General features: G+C 40.3%; 1 protein-coding gene across 2 annotated transcripts; it reads left to right on the plus strand.

Moving 5' to 3' along the window:
* Positions 1 to 1,163: 1,163 nt before the first annotated feature.
* Positions 1,164 to 27,982, plus strand: CRTAM (cytotoxic and regulatory T cell molecule). Of its 2 annotated transcripts, none has more exons than XM_045860292.1 (10): positions 1,164 to 1,404; positions 9,005 to 9,184; positions 11,612 to 11,764; positions 13,457 to 13,600; positions 14,592 to 14,753; positions 18,159 to 18,239; positions 21,047 to 21,130; positions 24,421 to 24,567; positions 26,079 to 26,165; positions 27,450 to 27,982. In XM_045860292.1, the coding sequence occupies exons 1-10, from the start codon at positions 1,170 to 1,172 to the stop codon at positions 27,581 to 27,583; spliced, it is 1,407 nt and encodes a 468-aa protein (XP_045716248.1). In that variant the 5' UTR covers positions 1,164 to 1,169; the 3' UTR covers positions 27,584 to 27,982. The 2 variants fall into 2 exon arrangements, with proteins under 2 accessions (XP_045716248.1, XP_045716249.1); XM_045860293.1 differs by having other exon boundaries at positions 1,228 to 1,400.

Here is a 27,982-nt window from a genome sequence, read left to right on the forward strand (position 1 = left end):
AAAGAACCAATGACAGGGAAGTCCAGTTAGAAACACATGTACATATATATATATATTAGCAGTGAGAGGAGGAAGGGAAGTCTGCTCATAGACACAGAGAAAGAGGGGTCAGCAAAAGTCACAGGACTGGCAGAGTGTGTCATGGAAGCCAGGGGGCAGCTAAGTCACAGAACAAGGGAGTGATTAAGCAGCAGAAGGGTCAAGAAAAATGAGGACTGAAAAACACTATTGGACTCATAAGAGGTGAAAATAGCAAGTGTTTACTCTAAAATGTGGTGGGGGACACTCACCAGTGGTCAAGTCAGGATCTTGTGTGGTTTGTTCTTCTTCTTCCTTGTCAGTCTCCAATGTCTTAAAATCTTCTATCACCAAGACTAAGGTGAAAGAAACACATGGTCAGACAAAAACAAAAACAAAAACAAAGCAAACAACTAGAAGAGGAACAGAATCACAGAAATGGGGATCACATGGAGGGATATCAACAAAGAGGTGGAGGGGGGAGAATGAGGGAAAAGGTACAGGGAATAAGAATCATAAGTGGTAGGTACAAAATACACACGGAAAGGTTAAGAATAGTATAGGAAATGTAGAAGTCAAAGAACTTATATGTATGACCCATGGACATGAACTAAGGGAGGGAATGCTGGTGGGACGGGTGGTGCAGGGAGGAGGGGAACAAAGAGGGGAATATGGACAACTGTAATAGCATAATCAAGAAAATATATTAAAATAAATAAATAACAATGTGTACTAGATGGCTGAATAGATGAAAAGATACAGGATGGAAGGAAGGGTGGATGGGGGATGGATGGGTGGATGGATGGATGATGGATTAGAAGATATACAGATTTTTTTAATGAGCAAATATGTGAATGAATGAATTTTGACCCTGATAAGCATTATAAATTGTTGTCAGAATTAGAAATATAAAATATTCCCAAGGTTTCAGCAAAACTTGTCTAATCATAATTATTTAATAAACTAAAAAAGTAAAAATAAGGTGGTATTACTTCACAGGGACATTTTAATCTGTTGCTCACACCTCCTCTCACACAAAGCCTTGCAACTAGATGACTTACCAGTACTACCCACGGGTAATAGAATGATTTGTGCCACCAACACATCACTCACACCTCTCCACGACGCAAATGACACATGTGGTCCACTAAATGTTCCACCTGGAGGTGTTTTGGGGGCAGCTTAGTACAGAGGGGGCTTCCAGAGTAGGTGGAGGAATTGAGACACATGAGGTCACAGAGTTACTGCCTCTCCCCCTTCAAAAAAGACCACTCTGCCCCCATTTATTGCACAGTCTACAGGAAGTTGACAGAGGGTGTCAGCAGCACGGCACAGTATGTGGTGGAGAGTCTGCAGCTTGCTGGTTTGGTTCCCCTTACAAGGTAGGTAAGCACTTAGAGCTAATGTTTGCTACTCAATTCACCCAATGTTTTGTCAGATCTACTAGTTGGTTAATCAACTGCATTCTCCGAGGACCTACTACAGAAGACAACCAGGTAAATTTGGTAATATGTTCCAAGTCACACCAGAACTCCATGTGAGGGATGTTACTGCATTTGCTCAATCTCTTGTTCAGTTGACAGACAGCACAGAGAGGAGCACTGCAGGGTGTGTCTCTTGGGTCTGTGTTATGACAAAATATGACAAGCTTTCTGGATCTTTTAAGAGTGTACCAGTTGAATGAGCATTAGTTTGGGGTTTTAAAAATTTCCTTGCTCTGCATAAATCTTAGCCAAATAATGCAATTTCTCTGAAACTTAGTCTCTCCATCTTGAAATGAAGATGATAACAATGTTTGATCCACTAAACTCCCAGGATCGTTGTATGGGTCACATTTCAAGTGTGTAGGCACTTTGAAAATGAAAAAATGACAAACTACTCTTAATTAGTTCAGAGGTAATAATGAGCCAAATAAAACTTTGTGCGTGTTTCTTAAAAGTCAGTTATACCTTATGTTTTATTATAATTTTCAAATTTTATTTTTGGTTCTTTAATTCTAATGTAGCATTATGGAAATTAAAGAAAGGCTCAGTTACCTTTAGAGCACTCCTACCCAAAAGCAAGGGCAGAGGCACAGGTGTCCCTGGACATCTAATTGCTCATCTCCAACTCTTGCAGAGGAAACCACACCATGTACTGCTTGCTTGTCGTGTGTGTGTATTTCTAAATATTGAGCCTGAAGTTGTTTCAGGTAATGCACCTAACCTAAATCTGCATCACCAGAGAATTGCATCAGAAAGATGTTAAAGACTAGATTTCTTATTTTACATCAATTTCTTCAATTTTTTATTTTATACACTTCAATATGTGCCTTATAGTTTCATTCCTGTACCCTAAAGCATACGATAAGTATTCAATTTTGGTAATAAATAATATTAGTTTCTTTAATAAGTGGTTTGAAGAATAGCTACTATATTCAGGAAAAAAAATACATTTCAACAGCTTTAGAATGCTTTCAATTATTCCAAAGCTTAAAGCCTTCAAATGACCTTAATTTTTTCAGGATTCAAGTTATTGTCTCATCAAAATACTTCACAAAAACAGGTTTTTAAATAAATATAGAAATAACTATGTTTTATGGTAAACCTAAGGCAGGGGTTTTAGAAATGCAATCAAATATTATTTATAAAGACAACAGAAATATATTTATTGTATAATGTACAGCACTGGGTACTTTTTGTTCATTATATTTAATTCTAGCAATGATACTGAGGTAGGTATTAATATCTCTAATTTACATATGAGAAAATTTGAGGCTAAAGAAGTTAGATAACCTGCCTGTGTCTCCACAAATAGTAAATAACAATGTGAATATCAGCCTACAAAGCACATAGTAAAAGTATTTTCTCATGAATTTGTGTGCTGGGTCGTGACAGAAAACATGTTTCTTAGTGTGGATCACAAGTTTGAAAGGCACTGATTTGCAGGCCTTGGAAGATTCATTATTGACAAGTTCCAGTGTGAAAAGTCACCCTACAGGCCACCAGCAGGCACCCAGGCTCACTGACACCTGAGCATGGGCTGTTCACTCTGACCAGGTCTTGCCTAGGCCCATCAGAGTCACAATAAGAAAGGAACTGACTATGTTGCTGTCTTGGCAGTTAAAAGCCAGCAAATTATCAATCTTGGCACTGCTATAAATCATCAGCTGCTTTTAGCTAATTGGATTATTGAAAGATCACTCTACCTTCTTCTACTGTGCCACTTCTAAGGCTGCTAAAAATAAATAAACCAGAAAAATCCCATAATCTTGCAGCCTACACTCTTTTCAAGGCTACCATTGGCATAAATAGCTACTAGGATGGCTAGCTAAAACATAGTAAGGATGAAAAGCTTTTTCAAAATTAATCCCATTGGCCTACATTGTGGATGATGAAAATTCACTAATTTTCACCCTCTATTCTGGTTGTTTAGTGGAGGGTAGGATACAGGAAATAGAACAGTTGTAAGTTGAGTAGGATCCTGTTGATTCTTCATTTGACAAGGAAGAAATCATGTTTGTTGACACATATTTGAGACAATTTTTTTCAAGTTATACTGGAAATGATTTGATTTTGACAAAATTAGATTCATCTTCTTTTTTAAGATTTTATTTATTTATTTTTAGAGAGGAGAAGGGAGGGAGAAAGAGAAGGAAAGAAACATCAATATGTGGTTGCCTCTCACTCGCCCTGCACTGGGGACCCAGTCCACAACCTAGGCATGTGTCCTGACTGGGAATCAACCAGCAACCATTTGGTTCGTAGGCCAGCACTCAATCCACTGAGCCACACCAGCCAGGGCTGATTCATTTTCATGTTTGTAATTTTCTGTATTGATTCTATCTAGAAACAGTAATTATTCCTTTTTGTAATGTCCTAATGGAAGCACATTTTGCCTGCTACTTCATAATAGTTGTGTAAATAAGGCCCTGGTTTGAGAATTAACTAATTGTTAACTTAGAGAATTAACTTAGCTCTAATCTTCATTATTTAGTATAATAATTACAAAGTTAGCATCTTCTTACTGAATATATACATTATAGTTACTCATTTTTAGCTATTAATTTAACTAATGCTTAAAATCTTACTTTGTAACCAAATAATTATAAAGTACTGTACTAAGTACTATAATAGAAATGTACTCAAAGCCTTTGGGGATCTGGAGGAGAGAGTGGGTCAGTCATTGTGCAGAGGATGAAGCCCAAAGACTTATCTGGACAGGTTTGACAAAAGTTGGATAATGTGAGTTGAGCCTTGAAGGAGATAAGCAAGGAATTCTGGGCCAAGAGAACAGCATGGACCAAAGCTAAGTATCTTCATTAGCCTGGAACTTTCTGGAAACAATAAATGGCCATTTGCATGGAACACCTGAGCAGTAGAATCAGAAAATGATACTGGAGGAGAAGATAATCTGTAATTTTGGTCTGATTCTTACAATAAATGGGAGCCTTAACAAATAGGCCAATAAAGGAACACACATGCTCAAATTTGTGTTTTGAAAACCTAATTCTGGAAGCAGATGAGGATGATAAATTAGAGAGAGCAGAGACCAGAAGGAAGTAATTGACATGGCTCAGGAAAGAAACAAGGGAGGTCTCAACTAAGGCAGAAATAGTTGAAAAAAAAAAAAGAAAAGAAAAGAAAGAAATATATTGATTAAAGAGATGTCTTGGAGAGAGAGGGTGCCTCTCAGATACTTGGTGTGCAGTAGCTGGTGATGACATTCATGAATACAAGGAAATGCTGGAATGAGGCAGGCACTGTATCTGTGTCAGGTGTGTGTATAATGCAAGGAGCAGTAGAAAAAAAATGAGTTCCAACTGGAATGTGGCCAGTTTAGTGCAGGACAGGCTCTGTTCTGGAGCTTTAAAATTTATCACATGCAAATTTAAGCTACTAAGGTAAGAAAAAGAAGTAATACTTTTTTCAGTGTCCTGTGAAGACCTACAGTAGATGTGGAGATTACATACTACAACTTCCAGAACCTTGGGAAAAAAAACAAGGAATCTTTAGAACTGGCTAGGTTTTATTTATGTGTAGGTAGCTGTAGTGGCTGTTTGCCCTTTGGCCTGAGGAATGGTAAAATGTGCTATGATGTGAAGCCACTCCACTATTAGGACAATTAGTTCATGGGGTTGGGGTGGAGTGGTGATGATCACAGGTTCCATATACACAAACCAGTCACAATCAATGGCCTTCATGGACTCAGTGAGTACCTCATCACACATGTCATGCACGGTTGGATGAATCCAGTTGTGGAGTAGCAACCAAGCCCAGAAATCAATAGGCCACTCAGTGAACTGACCTACCAATGCTTAAGTGGTGACTCCAAGAGAGGCTACATAGTTGTTCACTGCCGAGCTCTGCTTGCTCTGCATTGCAAAGCCACACAGAGCCACAGCATTCTGCAGGTGGGAACACTAAAGCTCAGTAGGGAAAACGAAGAGGTAGGCATGGCACTCGGGTCTACAAAAGAAAGGGTGAACAAAGGCATATGTGTTTTCACAGCCTGCAGTGAGGAAGTGGTGGGTAGAGAAGATGCCCCGCACCCCATCCCTCTGAAGAAGGTGAAAATTTGACTCCAAACTTAGGTGAAAAACAGTTTAAAAGATGAGTGCCAGTTTAGTTATCAGTGTCAGTGAGAGGACCATGAGGAACTTTTACTTAGAAGATGTGCCATTGAAACTTAGGTGCAGCCATTGTCTTCCACCCTTTCATATGGCCTAGATTCACTGAACAATATTTTCAAGCACCTCAGCTGGAGCCATGCAGGTCGGTGCCTTCTCACACAGGCTAGTCTTTCTTCCTACAATGATTAACTGTGTCTCAATCAAATACAGGTTCTACATGGTAACTACTAAGGATAAATAGGCCTGTACAGCCAAAAGCAAGGCTTGGGGCAAAGCAGAAAGAAAACAATGGATTTTCTATGCCTCAAGCACAGCCCTTCCCCTCTAACCTCAGGCATCTCCAATGTGGTCAGCCTGACCTGAGCCAGATACTGAAATCTCAACAGCAAGAGCAAACACTAATCTTAGGAGATACAATTACTTAGCACCTGCTAAAAAGCCATACCACATTTCATCACAATTTTTAAGACATTTGAAGAATTAGACGACACAATGTAATTCATAAGCATGCATCCCAAGAAAAACACAATGATATATACATCTTTAAAATGAAAGGCATTTATTCATAAACAGGATGCAGATAAACATTGTCACTCCAATCTCCTCAAATGTAGGCTTCCTGTCTAGACAAACATTTTACTAAAGGGGAGAGCATTGGCAACATTTCTAAATATTAACTTCTGGCCCGAAGGATGAAATCAGGACATGTTGATTAGTTCTAGTTTTTTATTCAATTATTGATTCAATGTAGTAACTTCCTTCCTGACTCTAGTGTTCTTATTAACTGCAGGAGAGCAAAGGTTTACAGTGCCATCATGAAAGCCAGCACCAAACCATTGCCTTTCAAGCTCACACTGTGATAGTTTCTGTGAGGAATGAATTTTAGGGAAATATAAAACATACTGCCCTCTAGAAACTCCAGTCTTTTGTGGGAAGCAAGCTGATGCATAAGAGAGAACAAAGCAAGAATCACAATGAAATGGTTGTGGGAATGATGAAAGTTAGTTCTAGATTTAAATTCTTGGCTCAGAAGCTGTTTAACCTTAGAAAAAATTCTGTTCTCATTTCAAAGCCTCTCTGATATTATCCTTATTACTCCATTATGGGTTGATTTTATAGATTAGAATATTTCTTTTTTTAATTACATTTTTATTGTTGTTCAAGTACAGTTGTCTCAATTTCCCATCCCACCACTCTCCCCACAACCCAGCCATTCCCACCTCCCACCCTCTATAGATTAGAATATTTCTAAATGACCCAACCTAAGCAGAATTCTGGCCTTATGCCTCAATGCTTTTTTGAAAAAAAAATGAACTACTCTTTTATTAGCCCTTTGTTGTTCATTATAGTATTGGTTGATGATATGAGTATTTTTCCATTAGGACTTAAGCAAACTGTTTTTCCAGGAAAGTCAGAATGAATACAATACAATAATTCTGGGTTATAATTGCCAGAGGCTAGGTTAAAATTAATGGCTTAGGAATGGAACAAACTAAAAAGTCTGCACTAATTAGTTTCCAGAGCTTTCCAAAGTACTTTTCCTAATACTTGAAATTCATCACAAACAAATAACTCCCTTCTCATTTTTTCTTTTTTTAAGATGTAAAGTAATGCAGTAAAATTCATATTTGTTGTTCATAATTTCTAACTCCACAGTATTCTTTTTTAAATTATTCTATTGTTGTTCAATTACAGTTGTCTGCATTTTCTCCCCACCACTACCCCCTACCCCAGCCAAACCCACCTCCCTCCCTTGCTTCCACCCTTCCCTTGGTTTTGTCAATGTGTCCTTTATAGTAGTTCCTGAAAACCATTCTCCCCTCTGTCACCTCCCCCTTCCCCTCTGGCTATTGTTAGATTGTTCTTAATTTCAATGTCTCTGGTTATATATTTTTTTTGCTCTTTTCTTTTGTTGATTATGTTCCAGTTAAAGGTGAGATCATATGGTATTTGTCCTTTACTGACTGGCTTATTTCACTTAGCATAATGCTCTCTAGTTCCATCCATGCTGTTGCATGCAAAAGGGTAGGAGCTCCTTCTTTCTCTATGCTGCATAGTATTTCATTGTGTAAATGTACTATAATTTTTTGATCCACTCATTTGTTGATGGGCATTTAGGTTGCTTCCAGCACTTGGTTATTGTAAATTGTCCTGCTATGAACATTGGGGTGCATAGGTTCTTTTGAATTGGGGTTTCAGTGTTCTTAGGATATAATCCCTGCAGTGGAATTGAAGGGTCAAAAGGCCATTCCATTTTTAGTTTTCCGAGGAAATTTCATACTGTTTTTGACTGTGGCTGCACCAGTCTACATTCCCACCAACAGTGCACTAGGGTTCTCTTATCTCCACATCCTCTCCAACACTTGTTTGTTGCTTTGTTTATGATGGCCATTCTGACTGGTGTGAAATGGTATTTCATTGGGGTTTTAATTTGTAGCCCCACAGTATTCTCATGTTTGAGGAAGTGTTCTGTACTTTTATTGATAAAAATTGTCATCCTCAGAAAACTATTATTTTTAATTTAAAACTTGAAGAAATAAATGGGCCAATTTCCTTTTCTATCACTATCCTTTTAGGGACAATGAACTTACAGCTACTTAAAATCAATTGTTTACTACTCTCTGGGGGTTGTGACTTGGGGAGACTAGACTGTGACATTTGCCTGGATAGGGTGCTGCTGTGGACTTCACATTGGAAGAGATCTGAGACCGCTCTGCCTCCGGTGTGGGAGCTCTTCTGCAGGTGGAGCTTAACTACCCATGTGAAGGGCAGCACTGTGATTCACAGGAGCCCATGGGTTGTAACACTGTCTTCCCAGACACCCAGACTTGCACTTAAAGGCACAAGTTGCTAGTTTTATAAACTGAGGCCAGAAGGGCTCAGGCTCCTGGGCAGCTCTTCACATAGTCCAACCAAGTTACAAAGGCACGGACCTTGTAGCCCACAGACCTGGCTACCAACCCCAGCTGCAAGACCCACGTGACCTTGCGGTTCTCATCCTTCATCTGGAGACTCTGCCAAATAATTCTTCTTTTATAGTGTCACTATGAGAGTTAAATTAAATGGAGGTAACGGGACTTGACATGGTTCCTGGCATATGACAGAGCAAGTGCCTCAGAGATGTTGTTCCACTTCCCCCTTCTTTCCCACCAAGATCCCATGCCTCATGCAGAAGCCCCTCCATGCTGCCCTCGCGGCTCCCGCAGTCCATGCCGCTGCTTCCCTCTCGCGGCTTGCTCTCTACTCCTGTCTTGTTTCCATAAGAAATGCGCAATGAATGGTAGAATCAGTGACTATGGCCGGGTGGAAACAAGTTCCTGCCTCTGCTTGGGGGCGGTGGGCTGAAGCTCGCTGACCGTCCTGCTCTCCCCACAGAGGCCCTGGTCCTGGAGCAGACGGAGACGGAGACGGGGACGGAGACGGGGACTGCAGAGACGGTGACTGTGGAGGAAGGGCAGCCGGTGCCGCTGCACTGCGCGAGCGCACACGCCGGCACCACCGCGCTGCAATGGCTAGCCCCGTCGGGATTCACCATCTTTCTGAATGAGGTTCCTGGTAAGTGAGAGCACACTGCCGCCAGAGCTCAGCCTAGGGCGTTTGCAGTGGGGGGACCCAAAGCCAGTGCGAGTCACCCAAGCGGGGTTGGGGGACGGTGCTCGGTCCCACCAACTGATACACGTGACTCCCACCCGTTACTTCACTGCCGGCCACACGAGGTCTGAAACGGTCGTGCTCCCTTCTCACCCCAACAGGTCACATTCTGAGTCTCGGTGACCATGAAGCAGTCAGTGGTGGCAGGTGACCGCCAGACGGCCCTGTGTCTGCACAGCCATGCCTGTGCGGAGCCACCGCCTCCCCACACCTGCTGCTTGGTTTCCATCCGTGCAGTCCACGCCTTCCACAGCCGCGCCGCGAATCCCCGTGGGCCTCAGCCAAACCCACACCGCTGCACTGGCTGCTGTGGGGGGGGAGGCAGGGGCTCCTCTCTTCACACATGTGCCTTAAGTGGGCCTCAGACGCCTGCGATGGGAAGGGAGCCTTTTTCTCGGCTTTACTGAGATCTTACTGACATATAACATTAGTGGAAGATGTACAACATGATGAACTGATATATGTATATATTCAGCACAATACCACAATAAGTTTAGTTAACACCCATTACCTCGCATAGCTACATTTTTTTTTCTTGCAGTGTTCTTAAAAGTTTATTTAATTCATCTCTTTGAACAGGATTTTATTATACCCCCATTCATAATGAGATCATTTTATATCTTTTTAAAAATTATTTTATTGTTGTTCAAGTACATATCATTTTATATCTGGATGTAGTATGTCTAACTGCCACATACTTGGAAAGTCTTCAAAACAGCAAATTTCATTCTGCTTTTGAAAAGCAGAGCCTCTAAAAAATGTAATATGTTTTGAAAGCATTATTATGTGTTGATATGTTAGACGTAAGATAACTAAATTAATGATCTCAAGCTAAATTAACTATTAATACTAGATTCCAATAAAGTACAATTGTTACTAATTGTAAAAAGTTCTGACAGAAAAACTTTAAGGAGAGATAGTTCTGTTATATATAATGCTTTCTGTTGTTTTGTTTTGTTGTGGGGGTTTTAAAGCTTGAAGGAGATGGACATTGTCTAATGTTTACAGCCAAAGGTTTGACCTAACTCAGCAGCTCCAGGCGAGGGTAATTTCTGTCCACCAGGGAGCATCTGGCAATGCCTGGAGGTAGTTCTGTTGCTGTCACTGGGGAAAGGCATGTGTGGGGGGGGAGGGTTCCAGCACCTAGCGAGTAGAGAGGCCAGGAACCCTGTTAAACATCTTACCATGCACAGAACAGTGCCCACAACAAGGAGGCATGCAGTCAGATGTCAGTGGTCCTGAGGATGAAAATTCCAGAATTGTAGTTCATGTAACATTAGGACATACAACCATGGTTCCAGACAAGGAATGGCCTTCTTTGATCAGCCATACAAGGTTTAACTATTTTAGGCTTATTTATATTATAAACCTTAATAGAAAAGAAAAAAAGGAAGGAATAGAGGGAGGGAAGGAAGGTAAGAAGGCAGGAAGGAAGGGAGGCAGGAGAGAGTGGGGGCTGGGGGAAGGAAGACAAATCTGCTCATTTCAGGAGCCTCTATTAGCTAAGGGACCTTTGACCCGAGATGAACTTCCCAGGTCAACAGAGAATCAAGAGGTACACTTGCTATTGGCTGGAACTCTCCAGAGCTTGCCTTTTTTTTAATCCCCCATTGGCTAACACCTGGAAGGACTAAGTCATAATCTTTTTGGAGAACTTCAAATAACAATGAACTTTTAAAAATTAGAAATAAAAAGCACCCAGCTGGAGCAATGAATATCAATACATTTATATTTCATTCTTTACATTCATTCTGACAAGATGACATCAAATGAATCAGATTTAAAAAAAGTGAATCATAGAGGGGCAGTTTTTTTAAAGATTTTATTTATTTATTTTTAGAGAGGGAAGGGAGGGAGAAAGAGAAAGAGAGAGAAACATCAATGTGTGGTTGCTGGGGGCTGTGGCCTGCAACCCAGGTATGTGGCCTGACTGGGAATCGAACCTGCGACACTTTGGTTCACAGCCCGTGCTCAATCCACAGAGCTATGCCAGCCAGGCGAGGGGCACTTTTCATAATGTAACAATAAATTCTTTAAAATTCTTCTGCAACTGAACCCTCCACCAGCATAGTGTCCTTACTTTTCTACAAACACAAATGAAGCAAATTGTTCATTTCACAGATACCAGTATCAAAATACTGCATTTCCTACACGAGCTGCCAGCTTGTTCAGGAACTAGGATTAGTAAATGAACTCAGTCAAATGCATGCTATGTGTTCCTTTAACATGTGAAATTCAGGAGCTGTTCCTGAAAGTAGTAGTCAATCCACTGAGAGTCTGCATCCATCTGATTCCTTTTTTCATAACAATTCTTCCTTCCACCCGGTACAGCTTTAAAAAACACCAAATACCAGCTTCTTCGTCACTCCTCCAACCAGCTTTCCATCAGCGTGCGGAATGCAGCCCCACAAGACGAAGGCGTGTACAAGTGTTTACAGTACAGCGACTCTGTGAGAACAAAGGAAGTGAAAGTGACTGTACTGGGTAAGGGCCTCAAAGCCACTGCACCCGGAACCTGAGACATCATTTTAAACTTAACATTTTAGTTTAAAAATGTGGCCTCCAACAAGCTCTGCCATCTTTTGTTGAAAGGAAACAGAAAGGAGCATTTTGAGTTGCAGGCCCTAGATTAAAATGTGAATTTGCGAAATTCATCTTTGGCATCAAGTAAATTTTCTCTTTGAGGAACTGAGAAAAGAGAATTACTATTTGATGACCTGGGACTATGTGCCAAGTACTGCATGAAGCTCGAGAGAATCCAGGTGACCGAGGCATAATCTCTTCCCACAAGGAGGTTGCACACTAGTGTAGGAAGGCAAACATGTATGTGAATTAAGTAGAACATTAGGACAGCATTTCCTAAGACGGATGAGTTCAGATGTAACTGCACTAGACAATCAGCTCACAACCTCTGCCAAACCAATTTCCTCTCCTCTGTTGGGAATGGGGGTGGGGTGGGAGACACAGGAAGGAAGTGGCAGCCTTCTGATTGACTGGGTCTTGCTCAATTCTGTAGATATGGTCAGTTTGCTTCAGCTCAAGTCTTACTATCTTTATGTTTTTGTTTTTTGTGTGTGTGTCAGAAGAGCTCAATTAAAAATATAATTCTGCACATCACACACATGAATTCCTTAAAATTTTCCTATTGTAGTACAGTGTGGTGCCTTCCATAAAGTCATGGCACGGTGACAAAGTGTCAGGAAAGGAGTGGGTCCTGGGGGGTGGTTGAGAACCAGCATCACTGAGCTCAGGGGCTGTCTTTCCCCAACCTTCTGGCAACCCCCAAGAGCATTCTGGTGTAGGCTGACTGCATGCCCTTCTGGGCAATCATAACACCCATGCACATGTGCACCTCTGTCACTGCACTTAAACACGCGAGCTTTTAATGAACAGGTTAGGGGCCAAGCCTGTCACCAGACTGTAGGTTCCTTAAAGGGCCTTTTCCTTTCCATGTTTGTATTGCCAGCATTTGATACACCTGGTATATACTTGGAGCTGGTTTTACAATGTCTCCATGGCAGGTGGAGGAGCACATAAATGTGGAAGAGTGCAGGTCTGGACCGCAGTGTGAAGGAGAATGGGGAAGAACAAGAAGTCTAACTAAAAAGTGTTCCCAACACAGGAGCAGGAAGAAAAGGGATCAATGAACCTTTTATAAGACAGATGCATCTTTGATGTTAGGAGAAGACAGAAGTAACTTGCCTCGAAGTGAGTCATAGACTCAGGAAAGTTTAGAGCTTATAAACTCATAAGACAAGTTCTTCATGTCACAGACAAGGGAGTGATAAACTAAGAAATCAGAGGACTAACCCAAGTTCTTACAATTGGTTGGTGACAAAGGTGCAGCTAGACTTCAGGTTCCTATTTCTCACCTAGTGTTCAACCAATAAAATACAAAAAGTATTGTGTATCAAATATAAAAAGTGCTTTTGTAATAGTCAATTTGGGAAATTTCAGTGACTAATCACACACTAGGTAACAAACATTCTCACTATAGCAGAAGTAGCTTTACAGGTATGTAATAGCCCTTCAAACTACATTCTGGGAAAGTCAAGGAAAAAACATGCCGGTAATTTAGACCATTTCTTACAATGACCCCTGCAGATTCCTAGTCTCTGTGCTTTGCTGGGATATGTAGACCAGCTGAGTAAGCACAAAAAATCCACTTTTTTCTAGCAACTCCTTTCAAGTCAACCCTGGAAGCATCAGTCATCAGAATGCAAAACGGAGACGAACATGTTATACTTAACTGCTCCACCACAAGAAGCAAGCCCCCTCCACAGATAACCTGGCGCTTAGGGAATGGCATAGAGCTCTATGGTAAGTGGAGAAAGGGTTCTCTCCTTTGTTTTCCTTCCTCAATTTCCAGGGGATTGTTCAATGTTCTGGCGCCCTCTGGTGGCAGTAGGTGCCAGACAACGCCATTCAGTAATTCATCAGTTCTTTTCTAGACAAATAATCCTTAATAGCCAATCAATATTATATTTCAATCTTGAAAGGCTAATCGCAAATAACATGATTGCATGTTTTGCTTATAACAGAGTAGAAATCTAAAATGTAATATTTATTTTAGCGCCTTTACCTCTGACAAAATTTTGTTAAATAAAGGATAAAATAGAGCTATTACCTCTGAGCATAAACTTTTTAGTAGGCTTAAAATTGAAAATACATTTAACATAATACATGATCTTTCTTATATAGTGCAGTACCATGTCATACCCTCAATGACAAATACAGATATGCTAACAAAGAGTCTAAACATTTTGATTGTTTAGATTGTTCGATTGTTGAAGCAGATAACTAACTTGTCATGCTTGGAAACTATAATTTGTTCATATTTCAACAAACATTACATTTGATTTTTTAGAGTTAGAAGGAACCCTTTATTGTTGAGGAAACCAAGGGTCAAATGGAATTTGGACAGAAAACCCCTAAAACCCAGATCTGGTTGTCATCCAGGGCCAAGTCTACAGCATTAAAGATCTCCCTTTAATTTGCCTTATTTATTAAACCAGATTGATCTATCTGTGTCTGTGTTTCACAACAATGTCAGGTTGTGCTTCTGGCATACTGTTACAAGCTTTGGATTGTCTCAGTAGTGAAGGGCTTATAGAAACCCATCCATACTTTTCACCTGCTTCCCTTTGTGACAAGGGCCAAGTACATATCTCGCAGGGGTCTGAGGTCAGGATGAAGTTAGAAATTAAACAGGTTTGCTAAGATGTCAAGATCCTTGGTTTTTGAAGAACCAAACCCATCCAATAGCATCAAATAGCCACAACCTCATCCACCACCTTAAATTGCCCCATAGGTGAAACTTCTCATCAATTTGATGCTGATGGGAAAAAGTGTAACAGCAGCAGCACACTCAGAGTCCACGCGCATGGCCAAGACTCCACAGTGGACTGCATCGTCCGACACCCAGGCCTCCAAGGGCGGAGGCTGGTAGCATCTTCCCGGTTTGAAGATTTGGGTAAGAAGAGCTGATGGCATCCATACTCATTTTAAATTCACCTCTGTATTATACTATCATACAAAATTAAATGGAGGGGGAAAAGTCTTTCAGAGTGAAATTACTGTTAGCAAAGCTCTCCTTAATAGCAAATTCTTTCAACGATAGACATTTCTCCAGCTGGGGAACAGGGTTGCAACTGTTCTGGCACTCAGAAGAAGCCCAGCTGTGCAGATAGCCTAGCCCAGTGCCATGTGCAGATAGTGTCATGCCTGCTTTTTGAGAGTGACAACTAAGCGAAACTTGACCTTACTTCACTTTACTGGGGTCTTGTTTTTGGAGAGATCATGTGAAGCACATGATCTTTGACTAAAAGGAGGGTAATATTAACTAAACTTGTCTAGATCATTTTATGTTAGCATAAAGCATTCATTCTGTGACATTAGGTCATGATTATTCTTCAGATATATCTCATTAAAACTGTTTTGAAGATTTCACAATAGTTGAACCATGCTAATATTCTGAGCAAAACACAAAATAATAAAAATGAACAAAACATCAAATATTAAATGGGAAGTGGCTTCCATTTTTGGAATCCCCATTCTCTGATTCCTTAACCGTAAGTGAAAGAAATAATTTTTAAACTACATAAAACCTTTTGAGCCAAGAAGCCTCCTGTACTTCTCACTTCTTAAGTAGCATGACCCCCACATCTGTCATTAACTCCCAAAGTGCAGGACTCCCTCACGCTAGTGAAGAAGGAGCCTGCTGGATGGTGAAGGCTTTGCTGGAAGAGCTCCCTATCAAATGGAGTAACTGATCATGAAAGGCATCTATTCCCTCGAACTTCACCTTGGGCCACCACCTGGGCTGCCCAGGCTGCTGCTACTCTGGTTGATAGTCCCCTCTCTCCACCACAGGCTTTCCTGCTCTGGTTATACAGGGCCTGGCACAAATAATGCCACTTTTTATTACAGAATCATTTATTACAAAGTCATAAATGTGAAATTCTGTAACATAACAATATCACACTCAAGCACACCATGTGACATTTTAGGTGAAGTGTTCAAATTAAAACTACAGATTATCACACCCATATTATTTCCCTACTGACCGCACTCAAGCAGGCAGTACTTCTGCCGGACCCCATATAGGCCCATGTCTCCACCACATGCCTTCCAAGGCTCACCTTCTCCCCAGACTAAAGCAGTTCCTGGGGCAGCTGCAGGTAGAAACTCCCAGACCTAGAACTGGGTCTGAGTGTGATCTGACACAAACATTCCTGCCTTGTTAGGGTTCAGGCCTCCCAGCTTTGCCCCAACCAGAGGAAGGGCACACGGGGCACACAGGGGACATGGCAGGATCACCAAAGAGAAAATGAGACTTTCCTTATCTGGTGCTTCTGAAGGACATTCCGGTTCTTAAACAAGAGAGCCAATAACATTGGCTCTACACCTGGGAGGTCTGGAAGGCGATGTGCTGTGTGATCTGCAAAGTGATTTCTTTTATCATTTTTGTGTTCCAAACCAGGAGTCTTTTGTTTTTACTTATTTTTTTTATTGTTCAAGTGCAGGTGTCTCCATTTCCCCCCTAGTACTCTCCCCCACCCCAGCCATCCCCACTTCCCACCCTTGATCCTACCCCTCTTTGGTTTTGTCTGTGTGTCCTTTATAGATGTCCCTGAAAACCCTCCCCGTTCTCTCCCCATTACCCCCCCACCACCTCCCCTCTGGTTACTGTCAATTTGTTCTTAATTTCAATGTCTCTGGTTATATTTTGCTTCCTTGTCCAAACCAGGAGTCTTGATTTCCTATTACTTATTTGAAGAGGGAATACAAACAAAAAGTTGAGCAACTGTGGAACTAAATTTTAATATTATTTAATATTTACAATATTAATAAATATTTAATACTTGCTAATTTTAAATAGTCATTGTAGCTAGTGGACACTAAATTGGATAGCAGAGGGCTGTAACATTTTGACCAACTAGAAAGATAAATAAATCATAATGCTCCAGTATCCACCTAATCAAAACAGCAGTCTAAATGAATCTATCAAGCAGCTTGTCAATGGAGAGGATAAGTCAGAGTAAATACAAACTCTAGTTTATACACACACATACACACATACACACACACACACTTTTGTATAAAACATATATTAAAATGTATAATATAACAAAATATATTATAAAATATATTATATATGTATGCATATATGGTTTACATATATATTATATATGTTGTTGGATATATAATGTAGTTATATATGTAACTTGTTTTATACATAAATATATAATTATCTAAATTTACATAGTATACATTATTCTGGAAGATCTATTTGTCATATGCTCTTCTTGTCATTTGCTTTTAGTACTAGTACTTCTATTTGACTCTCTGTCAAGCATATTCCTCTTTTTATTTCTGGTAACTCTCCTTTCTTCAGTCTCCTCTGGTGTCTTTGTGGTCACAGAGTTCATGTTAGCCTTATCACCTATTTTACTATTTCCCCAATGTTTCCTTAGTGGTTCCTCTTCCTTTCTCAGAACTCCTACATGCAATTCAGGCTTTTTTGTATTTAAAAAAAAATAATGTTTGATTAAGACAGTAAATTTAAAATCACAGAAATTCTTTGGTTAAATAAAAAGCTGAGGAGTATTCATCAATTTTATAAAGATATTACCCACTGTCACTTATCAGCCAAAATATTTGCCAATTAGCAGGCACCTTGTTTATATGCTTCTTGGTTGCAAGCTTGTTCATACACAGACTGCTCACATCTGTGCTAAGCTGAACCTCTGGAAACATTTCCAAGTATGGTTTTCTGTCACCCAATAATATTTAGTAAGCATTGTGCTTAGTAAATGGCTAAGCATTGTGCTAAACATGTATGAATGAACTCGTTAATTTTCACATAAAACTCCAAGAGGTAAGTGCTGTTAGTATCTTCACATTACAGGCATTAAAAATAAATGACCTTCGGCAAGATTAGGCATCTTGTTCAAACTCACTCATCAGCAAGCAGGTAACAGCATTGGACTTTAACCCAGTCTGAGCCTGACTCCAAAGCCACCTGACAGCTATAGTAGTTAGACATGTCAGTGGGGGACAGACGAGAGACAGACAGATGGATGGACAGGTTGAGGCAGTAGAGGCAGTGACTACTGTTGGCCGAGGACTGTCAGACACACGTCTCCACAGAGGCCCCATGTGCTGTGCATCTAAGCCAGACAGCTCTGCAGGTGGGCAGTCAGTGGGATACAGGCCCACAGAGCAGCCTGAGCCCCAGAACACATAGTTTGGAGGTTTCTGCAAAACCTCCACAAGTGGGTAGCAGCCAAGTCCATTCTCAAATCTATTGTACAGAGCACAATGTGGGCAACGTTATTCTCTGTAGTTGCAAAATTTTGTTTTTTCCCTTTCCTAGTTACTGCTCAAAAGACAGCTTCAGGCACCCTGGAGAACAGCTCTCTGCCCTCTCAAGACCCTCAGCAGTCTACTAGTACCGGTAAGTGTAGAAATCATTAAAACCTTAAAAAAATCATGCCTCTTTGGGAAATCAGTTTTCCAATTCTAAGTTTTAAGAATACTTTATCTTTTAATTTGTGCCAAGACCATCCATGCAGGACTCCCTCCAGATTTGTGGTGAGCCAGAGAAGTGCCTTAGTTAACTATCCAGTGGGTTCACAAGGAACTAACACACCTCTCCCTCTTCCTCCCTCCTTCCCTTTCTCTCTCTCTCTCTCTCTCTCTCTCACACACACACACACACACACACACACACACACACAAACACAATGGTGACATTGGCATTTCCACTGTGGGAAAGGGCAAGGTAGAATTCACTGATGGGGAGATTTCTTTCTTTCTTTGTCTATCTAGAATAGACCAAACACAAAATAAAGACTTCATGTCAACAAAGAGCAAAGAAGCAGGACCTGGAGATTTGGTGTTTTGTCCTTGAATAACAAACTCACCTTTGAAGTTTTATCAGTTACTTGCTTATAAGAATTCAGATAGCTTTTGATGATAGCACTGAACTATAAATGCAAAAAAACTTAGAAAGCCTAGATTATAATCCCAGCTTTTCAGACAGCAAACCCACTAGATGGTTAACTCTGGACAATGATCCTGTATTGCATTTATATTTGTATTTCACTAGCACAGTGTCTAGCACCTGTGGTACTCAGAAAATGCCATGTGGATGAATGCGTGGGTGGATGCAGGCAGTTGTTGGGTGCTTGGAGTGACGCTGTCAGCCTTGGCCTGGAAGCCATGAATTCCTAAGTGTCCTTTCTCTGTCTCAGACAGTGTGTCTGGGACGACTTGATTTGGTGGGACAAGGGTTTTCATGTCATTGTCGTGATTGTTGTTCTGAGCATCAGATCACATTTAACATTTTTGGTCTTGAACAGTATTTAAAAGTAAATGTTTGGAGGCTTTAAAAACGTATAAATATAATATGTACAGTGTACTTTTTTTGAAAGACAATGAAAGTTGAAAATACTGGGAAGTGAAACAGCCACATTACTTGTTTTAATAATCCAATATTTTTACTAATGTTTAAGTTCTAGTTGTCTTTAAATTGGCTTCTACCATTACTAGGCAGCTCAATTATCTGCTCTGCTTTTTCATATATAACATAAGGTTTTTAAAATATGGTTTCTAAAATTCCTTTCAGCTTTTAATTTCTACAATTTTATTACCATGAATAATGCTCATTTTCAGTAGAGGATAGCTGGCTTTGAGGCAAGAGACAGCACAGGAAGAACTCTGAGACTGTACTGCTATTACTGGCATCCTGGTTGCCAGGAAACACCTTTAGCAGTTAGGTACAATGAATAGTAAACCAAGGGAGGGAGGAGGAAGGAGACATGTCTCACACACTAACTCAGTAGTTCTGAGCCTGGTCTGATAATATTGCCAGGTGTTCCAACATCACAAGAAACACTACACTAGCAAGAAAGGGAGGTCCTTGAAATTCTATGTAGTATTTCCACTATCTGGGAAAGAAAGCCTTGAAACTGCTTTCATCCCAAGGCCTGGAATGCAGGAGATGGTCCATGGTGCCTAAAGAAGTAGCCCATAAATCACTTCGGAAAGTGCCCCAATTTTAATTAACTGCCTCTTGTTGCATATTTGTTTTATAACACGATGAACAAATGGAGTCTTGAGCAAGGTAAGGATTCAGGCTAACACACCCCCACACATACCTAAGTTAGGGTAGTCACATCCCCCCAGGAGAGCTGGCACCACATTTAACTGTTAATCAATATGTAACTGTTTTCTCCTAACTAGCCAGCGATATAAGTCCTCAGAACAAAGTTCTCTCTCCCCTCACCCCTCTCCAGCCACTGGGCCTCTGGTCACCTGGCCTCAGGCAACCCGGGGGCTTGCCACCCTGGTCTTCAGCCGCTCTTAACTTTTGCCACCCTGCATTGCCCTGAAATTTTGCCTTTCACCCCCAACTTTAGCTAGTCGAGTTTGCTTCCATGGGAATGGATCACTAATAAACAGATTGCACACTAATAGATTGCTGATCTATAATCCTTTACATGTGTCAGCTGGAAGAACCAGGCTTCTCCCATCAACAGTTTGATTGCCCTTTTGTATGGGCTAAGTAGAAAGAAACTGCAACAGAAAAAAATATGGAGAAAAAAACAACAAAATCAGAAAATATTTTTGTGATTTTTATAATTTTCTTACCTAACAAAAACATCTTAGTGTATCCCATTTCTGGGGCAGGGTTGGAGGGGGCAAACATAGGTTTGAATGACAATGAACCTTCTTTTCAACATAAAAATCATTGCTTTGTACATTTCAGGCTGTAGATTTTCCTTCTGTTAAGCTCAGGATGCCATTCCTAACTGTTTAGTTGTTATCTTGAAACCTCCTGAGGACCTTTTCACTAAGAGGCCTGATTCAGGAAGGAAGTATAAAATGATAGTTTTAATTTCAGGTTCTGAGTTTCTTGTCTTGGCCACTGGTTTGCAGCAGGACTTTAGACAATTTACTTAACTTCTCTGAACCTCTGCTTAGAGCTGTGGTGAGAAATAACATATACCAAATGCTCAGTTTAAGGCCTGGAGCAGAGTAAATGTCCAATAAACATTTACCTTGAAGAATAAGGCTGGTAAACCAGACCATTCGCAACTAATTTAGGAAGAGGTCAGAAGTTCCAAAAGGACCTTGTAGTTTTCTAGTGAGGATCACTTAATTTGGTTTCCAAGCCCCTTTGCTGCTTTGGATGATTCTGTGTGCACACACATGGCACATACACACTGGTGTTCAGATCACGTGTTTCTTTCACCTTAGTCTTGGTGATGGAAGATTTTAGGACATTGGAGACTGACAAGGAAGAAAAAGAACAAACCACTCAAGATCCTGACTTGACCACTGGTGAGTGTCCCCCACCACATTTTAGAGTAAACACTTGCTATTTTCACCTCTTATGAGTCCAGTAGTGTTTTTCAGTCCTCATTTTTCTTGACCCTTCTGCTGCTTAATCACTCCCGTGTTCTGTGACTTAGCTGCCCCCTGGCTTCCATGACACACTCTGCCAGTCCTGTGACTTTTGCTGACCCCTCTTTCTCTGTGTCTATGAGTAGACTTCCCTTCCTCCTCTCACTGCTAATATATATGTACATGTGCTTCTAACTGGACTTCCCTGTCATTGGTTCTTTCCTGAATTTTTTTTTTAAATATATTTTCTTGATTGCACTATTACAGCTGTCCCATTTTTCCCCTTTATTCCCCTCTGCCCTGCAACCCCTCCCAACAGCATTCCCTCCCTCCTTAGTTCATTCCCATGGGTTGTACATATAAGTTCTTTGGCTTCTCCATTTCTTATACTATTCTTACCCTCCCCCTGTCTATTTTGTACCTACCATTTATGCTTCTTATTCCCTGTACCTTTTGCCACATTCTCACCCCTCCCCCTCCCTGCTGATATCCCTCCATGTGATCTCCATTTCTGTGATTTTATTCCTGTTCTAGTTGTTTGCTTAGGTTTTTTTTGTTTTGTTTTGTTTTATTTTTTTTAGGTTTTGTTGTCGATAGTTGTGAGTTTGTTGTCATTTTACCATTCATATTTTTGATGATCTTCTTTTTCTTAGATAAGTCCCTCTAACATTTCATATTAAAAGGGTTTGGTGATGATAAACTCCTTTAACTTGACCTTATCTGGAAAGCACTTTATCTGCCCTCCCAATCTAAATGATAGCTTTGCTGGATAGAATCATCTTGGATGTAGGTCTTTGCATTTCATGACTTGGAATACATCTTTCCAGCCCCTTCTTGCCTGCAAGGTTTCTTTTGAGAAACCAGCTGACAGTCTTATGGGAACTCCTTTATAGGTAACCCTCTCCTTTTCTCTTGCTGCTTTTAAGATTCTCTCGTTATCTTTAATCTTGGGTGATGTAATTATGATGTGCCTTGGTGTGTGCTTCCTTGGGTCCAACTTCTTTAGGATTCTCTGAGCTTCCTGGACTTCTGGGAAGTCTATTTCTTTTGCCAGATTGGGGAAGTTCTCCTTCATTATTTTTTTAAATAAGTTTTCAATTTCTTGCTCTTCCTCTTCTCCTTCTGGCACCCCTAGGATTCAGATGTTGGAACCTTTCAAGTTGTCCTGGAGTTTCCTAAGCCTCTTCTCATTTTGCTGAATTCTTGTTTCTTTATTCTGTTCCGCTATCTTTGATTTGAGTCCCGGTTTCCATCCCTTCACTGTTGGTTCCATGTACATTTTCTTCTATTTCACTTTGCATAGTCTTCACTTCATTCTCTATTTTGTAACCATATTCAACCATTTCTTTGAGCATTCTGATGATCAGTGATTTGAACTCTGCATCTGACAGTTTGGCTATCTCTTCATTGTTTAGTTCTATTATGGGGGCTCTGATCTGTTCTTTCATTTGGCCCATAGTCTTTTGTCTCAGTGGGCCTGATATGTGTAAGGGGTGGAACCTTAGTTATTTACCAGGGTGGGGCAACCCAATTCACTGTGTTGTGGCACTGTATGTGGGGGCAGGGTCCAAGAGGGAACAAAGCTGCTTGCTCCACACTTGGCTGTCTTTCAGACACTTCCCTCACTTCCCACAAGCAAATTGGACCCTTCTGGTATTGATTACCAGGTGGGTGGGTTTCTGTACATTCTAGAACACTGTGGGTCTCTCCAATGAACTCTCCTGTGAGGCTGGGAGTTTCAACTGCTACCGCAACCCCCACAGGATTTTATAGTTAATGGATTTGAGAATTTCTTTCCCCAAGCTGGAGCCCTGTTTGTGTGGTCTGACTTGCTCCCCACTTGTTCCACCCAGTTTATCTGCATGCAAATGTGGAACTGCCTGGTTCACCAACTGCTGTCTTGCTCAATCTACGAGCTGCCCCCTCTTTACCCCGGCCCTCTAGCCACCACCTTGCCACCCTCTCCTCCTTGGTTACCTGTCTCCACCCCTCCTGCTGGTCTGGATGAATGTTTCTTCTTTAACTCCTTGGTTGTTGGACTTCCACATAGTTTGATTTTCTGGCAGTTCTGGTTATTTTTTGTTTTTAAATTTGTTGTTGCCTTCTTTTGGTTGTGTGAGGAGGCAAAATGTATCTACCTACACCTTCATCTTGGCCAGAAGTCTGCAATAAATTTCTTTTTCCTAAATTCTTAAAGTGGGCACCCATTCCCAAGACTGCTCCTGCTGCCACCAGGCCATAGATTTCATACCTGTATTTCCAGAACATTCTCCTGAGCATTAGTCCTTGTTTCATTCCATTTCCTACATATCGACAGCTGAATTTTCTGTTGTTCCCTCAAATTCACATTGTTAAATTCACATTTCAATATCAGTATCTTCAAAGAAGACTTTCCTGACAAACTCAGGGACCACTTTTATCTCTGAATCCCTGAACACAGTTATATTAAGTCACAAAATTTGTGTCTTAATTAACAAAGACACAATTTGTGTCTTTATAGTAATATATAAAATTTGTGTCTATAACAATGTGGATCTAAAATTAGGCATAGATATCTTCTGTTTGTATTCCTCTATTTGTTTATACATAGAGACAACTGTCCCCAAACAACAGGGATTGTGTCATTTGCAGCTCCATGGCTGATGTCCACATACAGCTGGATCCCCTTGATTACTTGCAGTTGAAGTGAGGGAACTGGCACAGTTAGTAAAGCTAGAGCCTGTGGAGGTCTAGTCTGTGGAAGTATGGGTTCAGAAAGACCTTTAGGGGCTCAACTAGTCTATTCCCAAAAGCCTTCCTGTGAGGCCACATTTAACCTAGGCAAGATTAATAAATATTCATTTTATTTGTATAGTTTTTCAAACTTTTTAACAACCTCTTTTGCTAAACAACACTTTGCTAAAATATTACTCCTTACAGCTTTGAACCCCCTGACTATAATTTAAGTCAATGTTCTCACACACTTTCTTCATAAATGAAAAATAACATTCAATATCTATATAACTTAAAAACCTTTTTCAAATCATCCCACAAAATGTCTTTGTTTGTATTCTTGTTTTCAGAGACTAAATAGTATGAATCTCTTTGCCTTCAGGGTAAAGCTCTTATTCATCTGTTTATCCCAGCTGTCTATTAGCCTGCACTATATTCTGGAAGTATTGGGTATATTCCTCAGTGAGCAGAGAAAACCCCTCAAACTATCTAAACTCCTTTCGTTTTCCTCATAGGCACAAATCCTCAGTATCAAGCACTGATGAGGAAGAAAAGTGGCATACTGCTGCTCTCTCTTATGTCCTTCCTCCTTTTCATACTCTTCATCATTGTCCAACTCTTTATCATGAAGCTTCGGAAAGCACACGTGATATGGAAAAAAGGTGAGCAGGCAGAGAACCTGATAGAGGCTACAAAATGTGGACCAAATGGTGAGCAAAGAGGAAAATTCTGTCCACTAAAGCTTTTCTGTTAGATGATGCACAAATCTATTTGCTAAGTGTTGTCACCCAAATAAGCAACTCTTTGCTTTATGGTAGACAAGGGATGTGAATCTCCAGGAACTATAGGGAAAGAGTGCAAGACCAAGAGAAACCAGAGCAGCTCCAGGAACTGGAATTATATTAAAGAAGCTTATATTCACAGAAGGATCCAAAATAGAGAGCTTATCCATCCATCTATCCATTCATCCAATATGCATTCACTGAGCTCCTGTTGTATGTCCCGCCCTGTTCCAGGCCCTGGGGATCTGTCTGTCCATAGATGGACCAGGCCTCTACTGTCAAAGTTCTAATTCTAGGAGTGGTCTATCAAGGTCCAACATAATGGACTGTTTCAGTCTGATTTTTACTTTGAAAGAATACACTCAATTTCCCTTGACCATAATCTGTAATTTTTTCCTATGCATACTGATTAAAAAGTTATTGTTAGAAACAAAAATATGTAACTAGCATAGAAAATACCTATTAAAATACATAGACTCAACATTTATCAGAGCTAGGGAAGGACCTTAGAAGCTATCCAGAATAGCCCATCTAGTTAATTTGTTCCATAAATATGTGTTGGAATTAAGTCCCCTCTTTAATTTGGAGTGGTTATTTAGCCCTATGCAGCCAACACACTAACCATAATTTAGCTGTAAGGATAATAGACACACCCAATTCTGAAGACTCAGTACATACACATGCACACAAGAACATAATATAATAATATATTGGGTCTACTAGTTAAATGAAATATATTACTAACTAATCTCACCTGCTTTGTTTTACTCTTTGAGCACTGCTGCTAGGAAAGTTAAAGTTTCATGTGTGCCTTGCCTTATAATGCTATTAGGCAGTGCTGACTCAGCCTCATATGGCTCCAACACCTCCACTGACAGAGACCTCATTGTGTCTCAAGGCAAAAAATTACATCTTTGCATAGCTCTGACCCTCTTACAAGTACCACTTCTCAGAGTTTAAGGTCAATCTCTCTAGATATTCAGAAGGACTAGGATTCTCATGATAGACTTAGAAACAGGGTCTGGCTTTTCAGTGCACCTGCACAATAGGAAATACCCATAGTATGGCTTTCAAATCTCCCATTAATGCTTCATCCCCAGAGTTATTTAAGGGCTGTTGAAATTACTCCTTTCTAGAGGACACTATTTGATTCTCATTACTGTCCTTGACTTCTACAATTCTTATACTGCCTAGCATGTACCTGTAGGACTCATAGTAAAGAGTAAAAGGGATTTGTTGAATAAATGAGGGCATGAGGTATGGGAGGGGGAATGATAAGTGCACTGTGGTATAAAAACAAAGGTATCATATTATTCAAATGTACCTTTCTACATAGAGATGATATGTGCGGCACCTGAAATTAATAACTTAGAGAAGTTATTTTCTTACAGAAAATGAAATTTCAGAACACACTCTAGAAAGTTACAGATCAAGATCAAATAATGAAGAAACATCATCCCAAGAGAAAAATGGACACAGTAAGTCAACCACGTTATCTGAGATTTGAAAAATAAGCTTCATTGATTTATCTTCAAGGGAGAGGGTAAAGATAAAAATTTGATTTTTTAGCTCTAGAAAGTCAACTGCATAAATCATCTTGTAGAACTTAAGGAGGTGTATCTTTAACAATGAAAAGCAGCAGTTAAGTTCATGTAGCTGATGACTTTAGAAGCCACCCCCAAGGCCTCGCTGACACACACAGGCATAGCTCTGGACTGTGTGTCCTCCCATGCTCCAGTGTGTCCCACATACATCTTTACCCATGAGGCACTTCCACGCCACATTGTCATTTTGGGTGTATTGGTTTAGCTGCAACAATATGCCTTCAGGTGGCAAATAATTGAGTTTGCTCTGTGTGTACCCCAGATCCTATCACAGGGCTTGGCACAAGTGAAGTGTTTGCTTAATTTGTATTGAAGAAATGAATATAAGACTCAACTAACTCAAGCAGAAATGTGTCAGTTTTGGGATGATTTCATTGTAATTTCTCAAGCAAAGAAACAATTTATGTAAAGAAAACTTTTTAAAAAGAGTCTAACAGGAAAGGGGAGAGAGAGAAAGAGAATTCTTGACAAAGATCCAGCAGACAGAAGTAGGTGTAAAGGAAAAATCTTATACCTTCCAACCATTTTGTTTCCTCCACACAAATTAACTTATTCTACCTGCCAAGAGCTGTAAGAAATGTAATGAGCTTTGCAGCTAGTTTCTATAGGTTTTATTGAGGTTTTTATAAGAAGCCTGTCTTACAACAATGCTGCCCTTGTTTTGTTTTTACCTAGTAGGGTGTGAAATGGAAAGAAATGGTTGTACTAGCAGGGAGAGGGGAGCAAGGAGTGGACTGTGTGAGAACTGAGGGCAAAGGAGAAAGTGTGTGTGAGCTACATACAGTTTGTTGTAGTATCACTCACATTTCTATAACAACAATCTCTTCAAACTCATCTGGCAAATAGGAAAATGAGGTCTCTGTAGGGGAATGTGTCAAAGGCAACCAATTGATGTTTCTCTCTCACATTATGTTTCTCTCCCTCTCTTTCTTCCTCTCTTCCCCTCTCTCCCCCTCTCTCTAAAAATAAATACATAAAAACTTGGGAAAAAAGTTAGACTATCACAATGCATTCAGATCATTTATATGCATCCATGAATATCAGATACAATTTTTAAGGCTTTAATATATGGGCTTAAAAATACCATGTGCAATGTTTCAAATAAAGGGGTACAATGCTATTCAAAATAAATTTTCATATTCGACATTTCTCTTTCAGCTTCTCATTCTAGGAGCTGCATGGACTATATCACACAGCTGTATGCAGAAGCAAAAACAAAAAGGAAGGACAACACACTGCATTCAAAATTAAATGGACAGCATGCTGCTCACATACCAGAGAGCATTGTGTAGTGCTCCCTGCAAGAAAATATGTGATTTCAGGGCAACAACATCATCCCTTCTATGGACAGCTTATGGGAAGCAGCGTGATGGCTGTGACAGGGAAATATGCCTTGAGTGCAATGGAGGATGGTGTCCTCCCACAATCATCAGTCCCAGATTCAGGGCAGCAAGATGAGGCCTAAACCATGGGCATAAAGCTCTGTAGTTTAAAAACTAAGTGACCTATTATACCTGACACTACTTCAGAGCAGGAAGATGCCACTGAGCCCTGGGATCTGGGTCAACATGACCCATTAACATGTTACTGTGAAAGAAATAGCAGTTTTTAGGTGGAATTGGTGGAACTGCTTAAAAATTAAAAGAAAATCTTTCCTTCTGGTCTCCAAATAAAGAACTTTGAGATGAAAA

The sequence above is a fragment of the Phyllostomus hastatus genome, unplaced genomic scaffold (genome assembly GCF_019186645.2).
Source record: "Phyllostomus hastatus isolate PE091 unplaced genomic scaffold, TTU_PhHast_1.1 phas_scaffold_193, whole genome shotgun sequence".
NCBI classification, from domain to species: Eukaryota; Metazoa; Chordata; class Mammalia; order Chiroptera; family Phyllostomidae; genus Phyllostomus; species Phyllostomus hastatus.

Coding starts and splice junctions, on each gene's coding strand:
- CRTAM (XM_045860292.1), top strand. CDS start 1,170: ATGTTCCACCTGGAGGTGTTTTGGGGGCAGCTTAGTACAGAGGGGGCT. Junction 9,185..11,611: donor CTTTCTGAATGAGGTTCCTG/GTAAGTGAGAGC, acceptor CACCCGGTACAG/CTTTAAAAAACACCAAATAC. Junction 24,568..26,078: donor ACACGTGATATGGAAAAAAG/GTGAGCAGGCAG, acceptor ATTTTCTTACAG/AAAATGAAATTTCAGAACAC.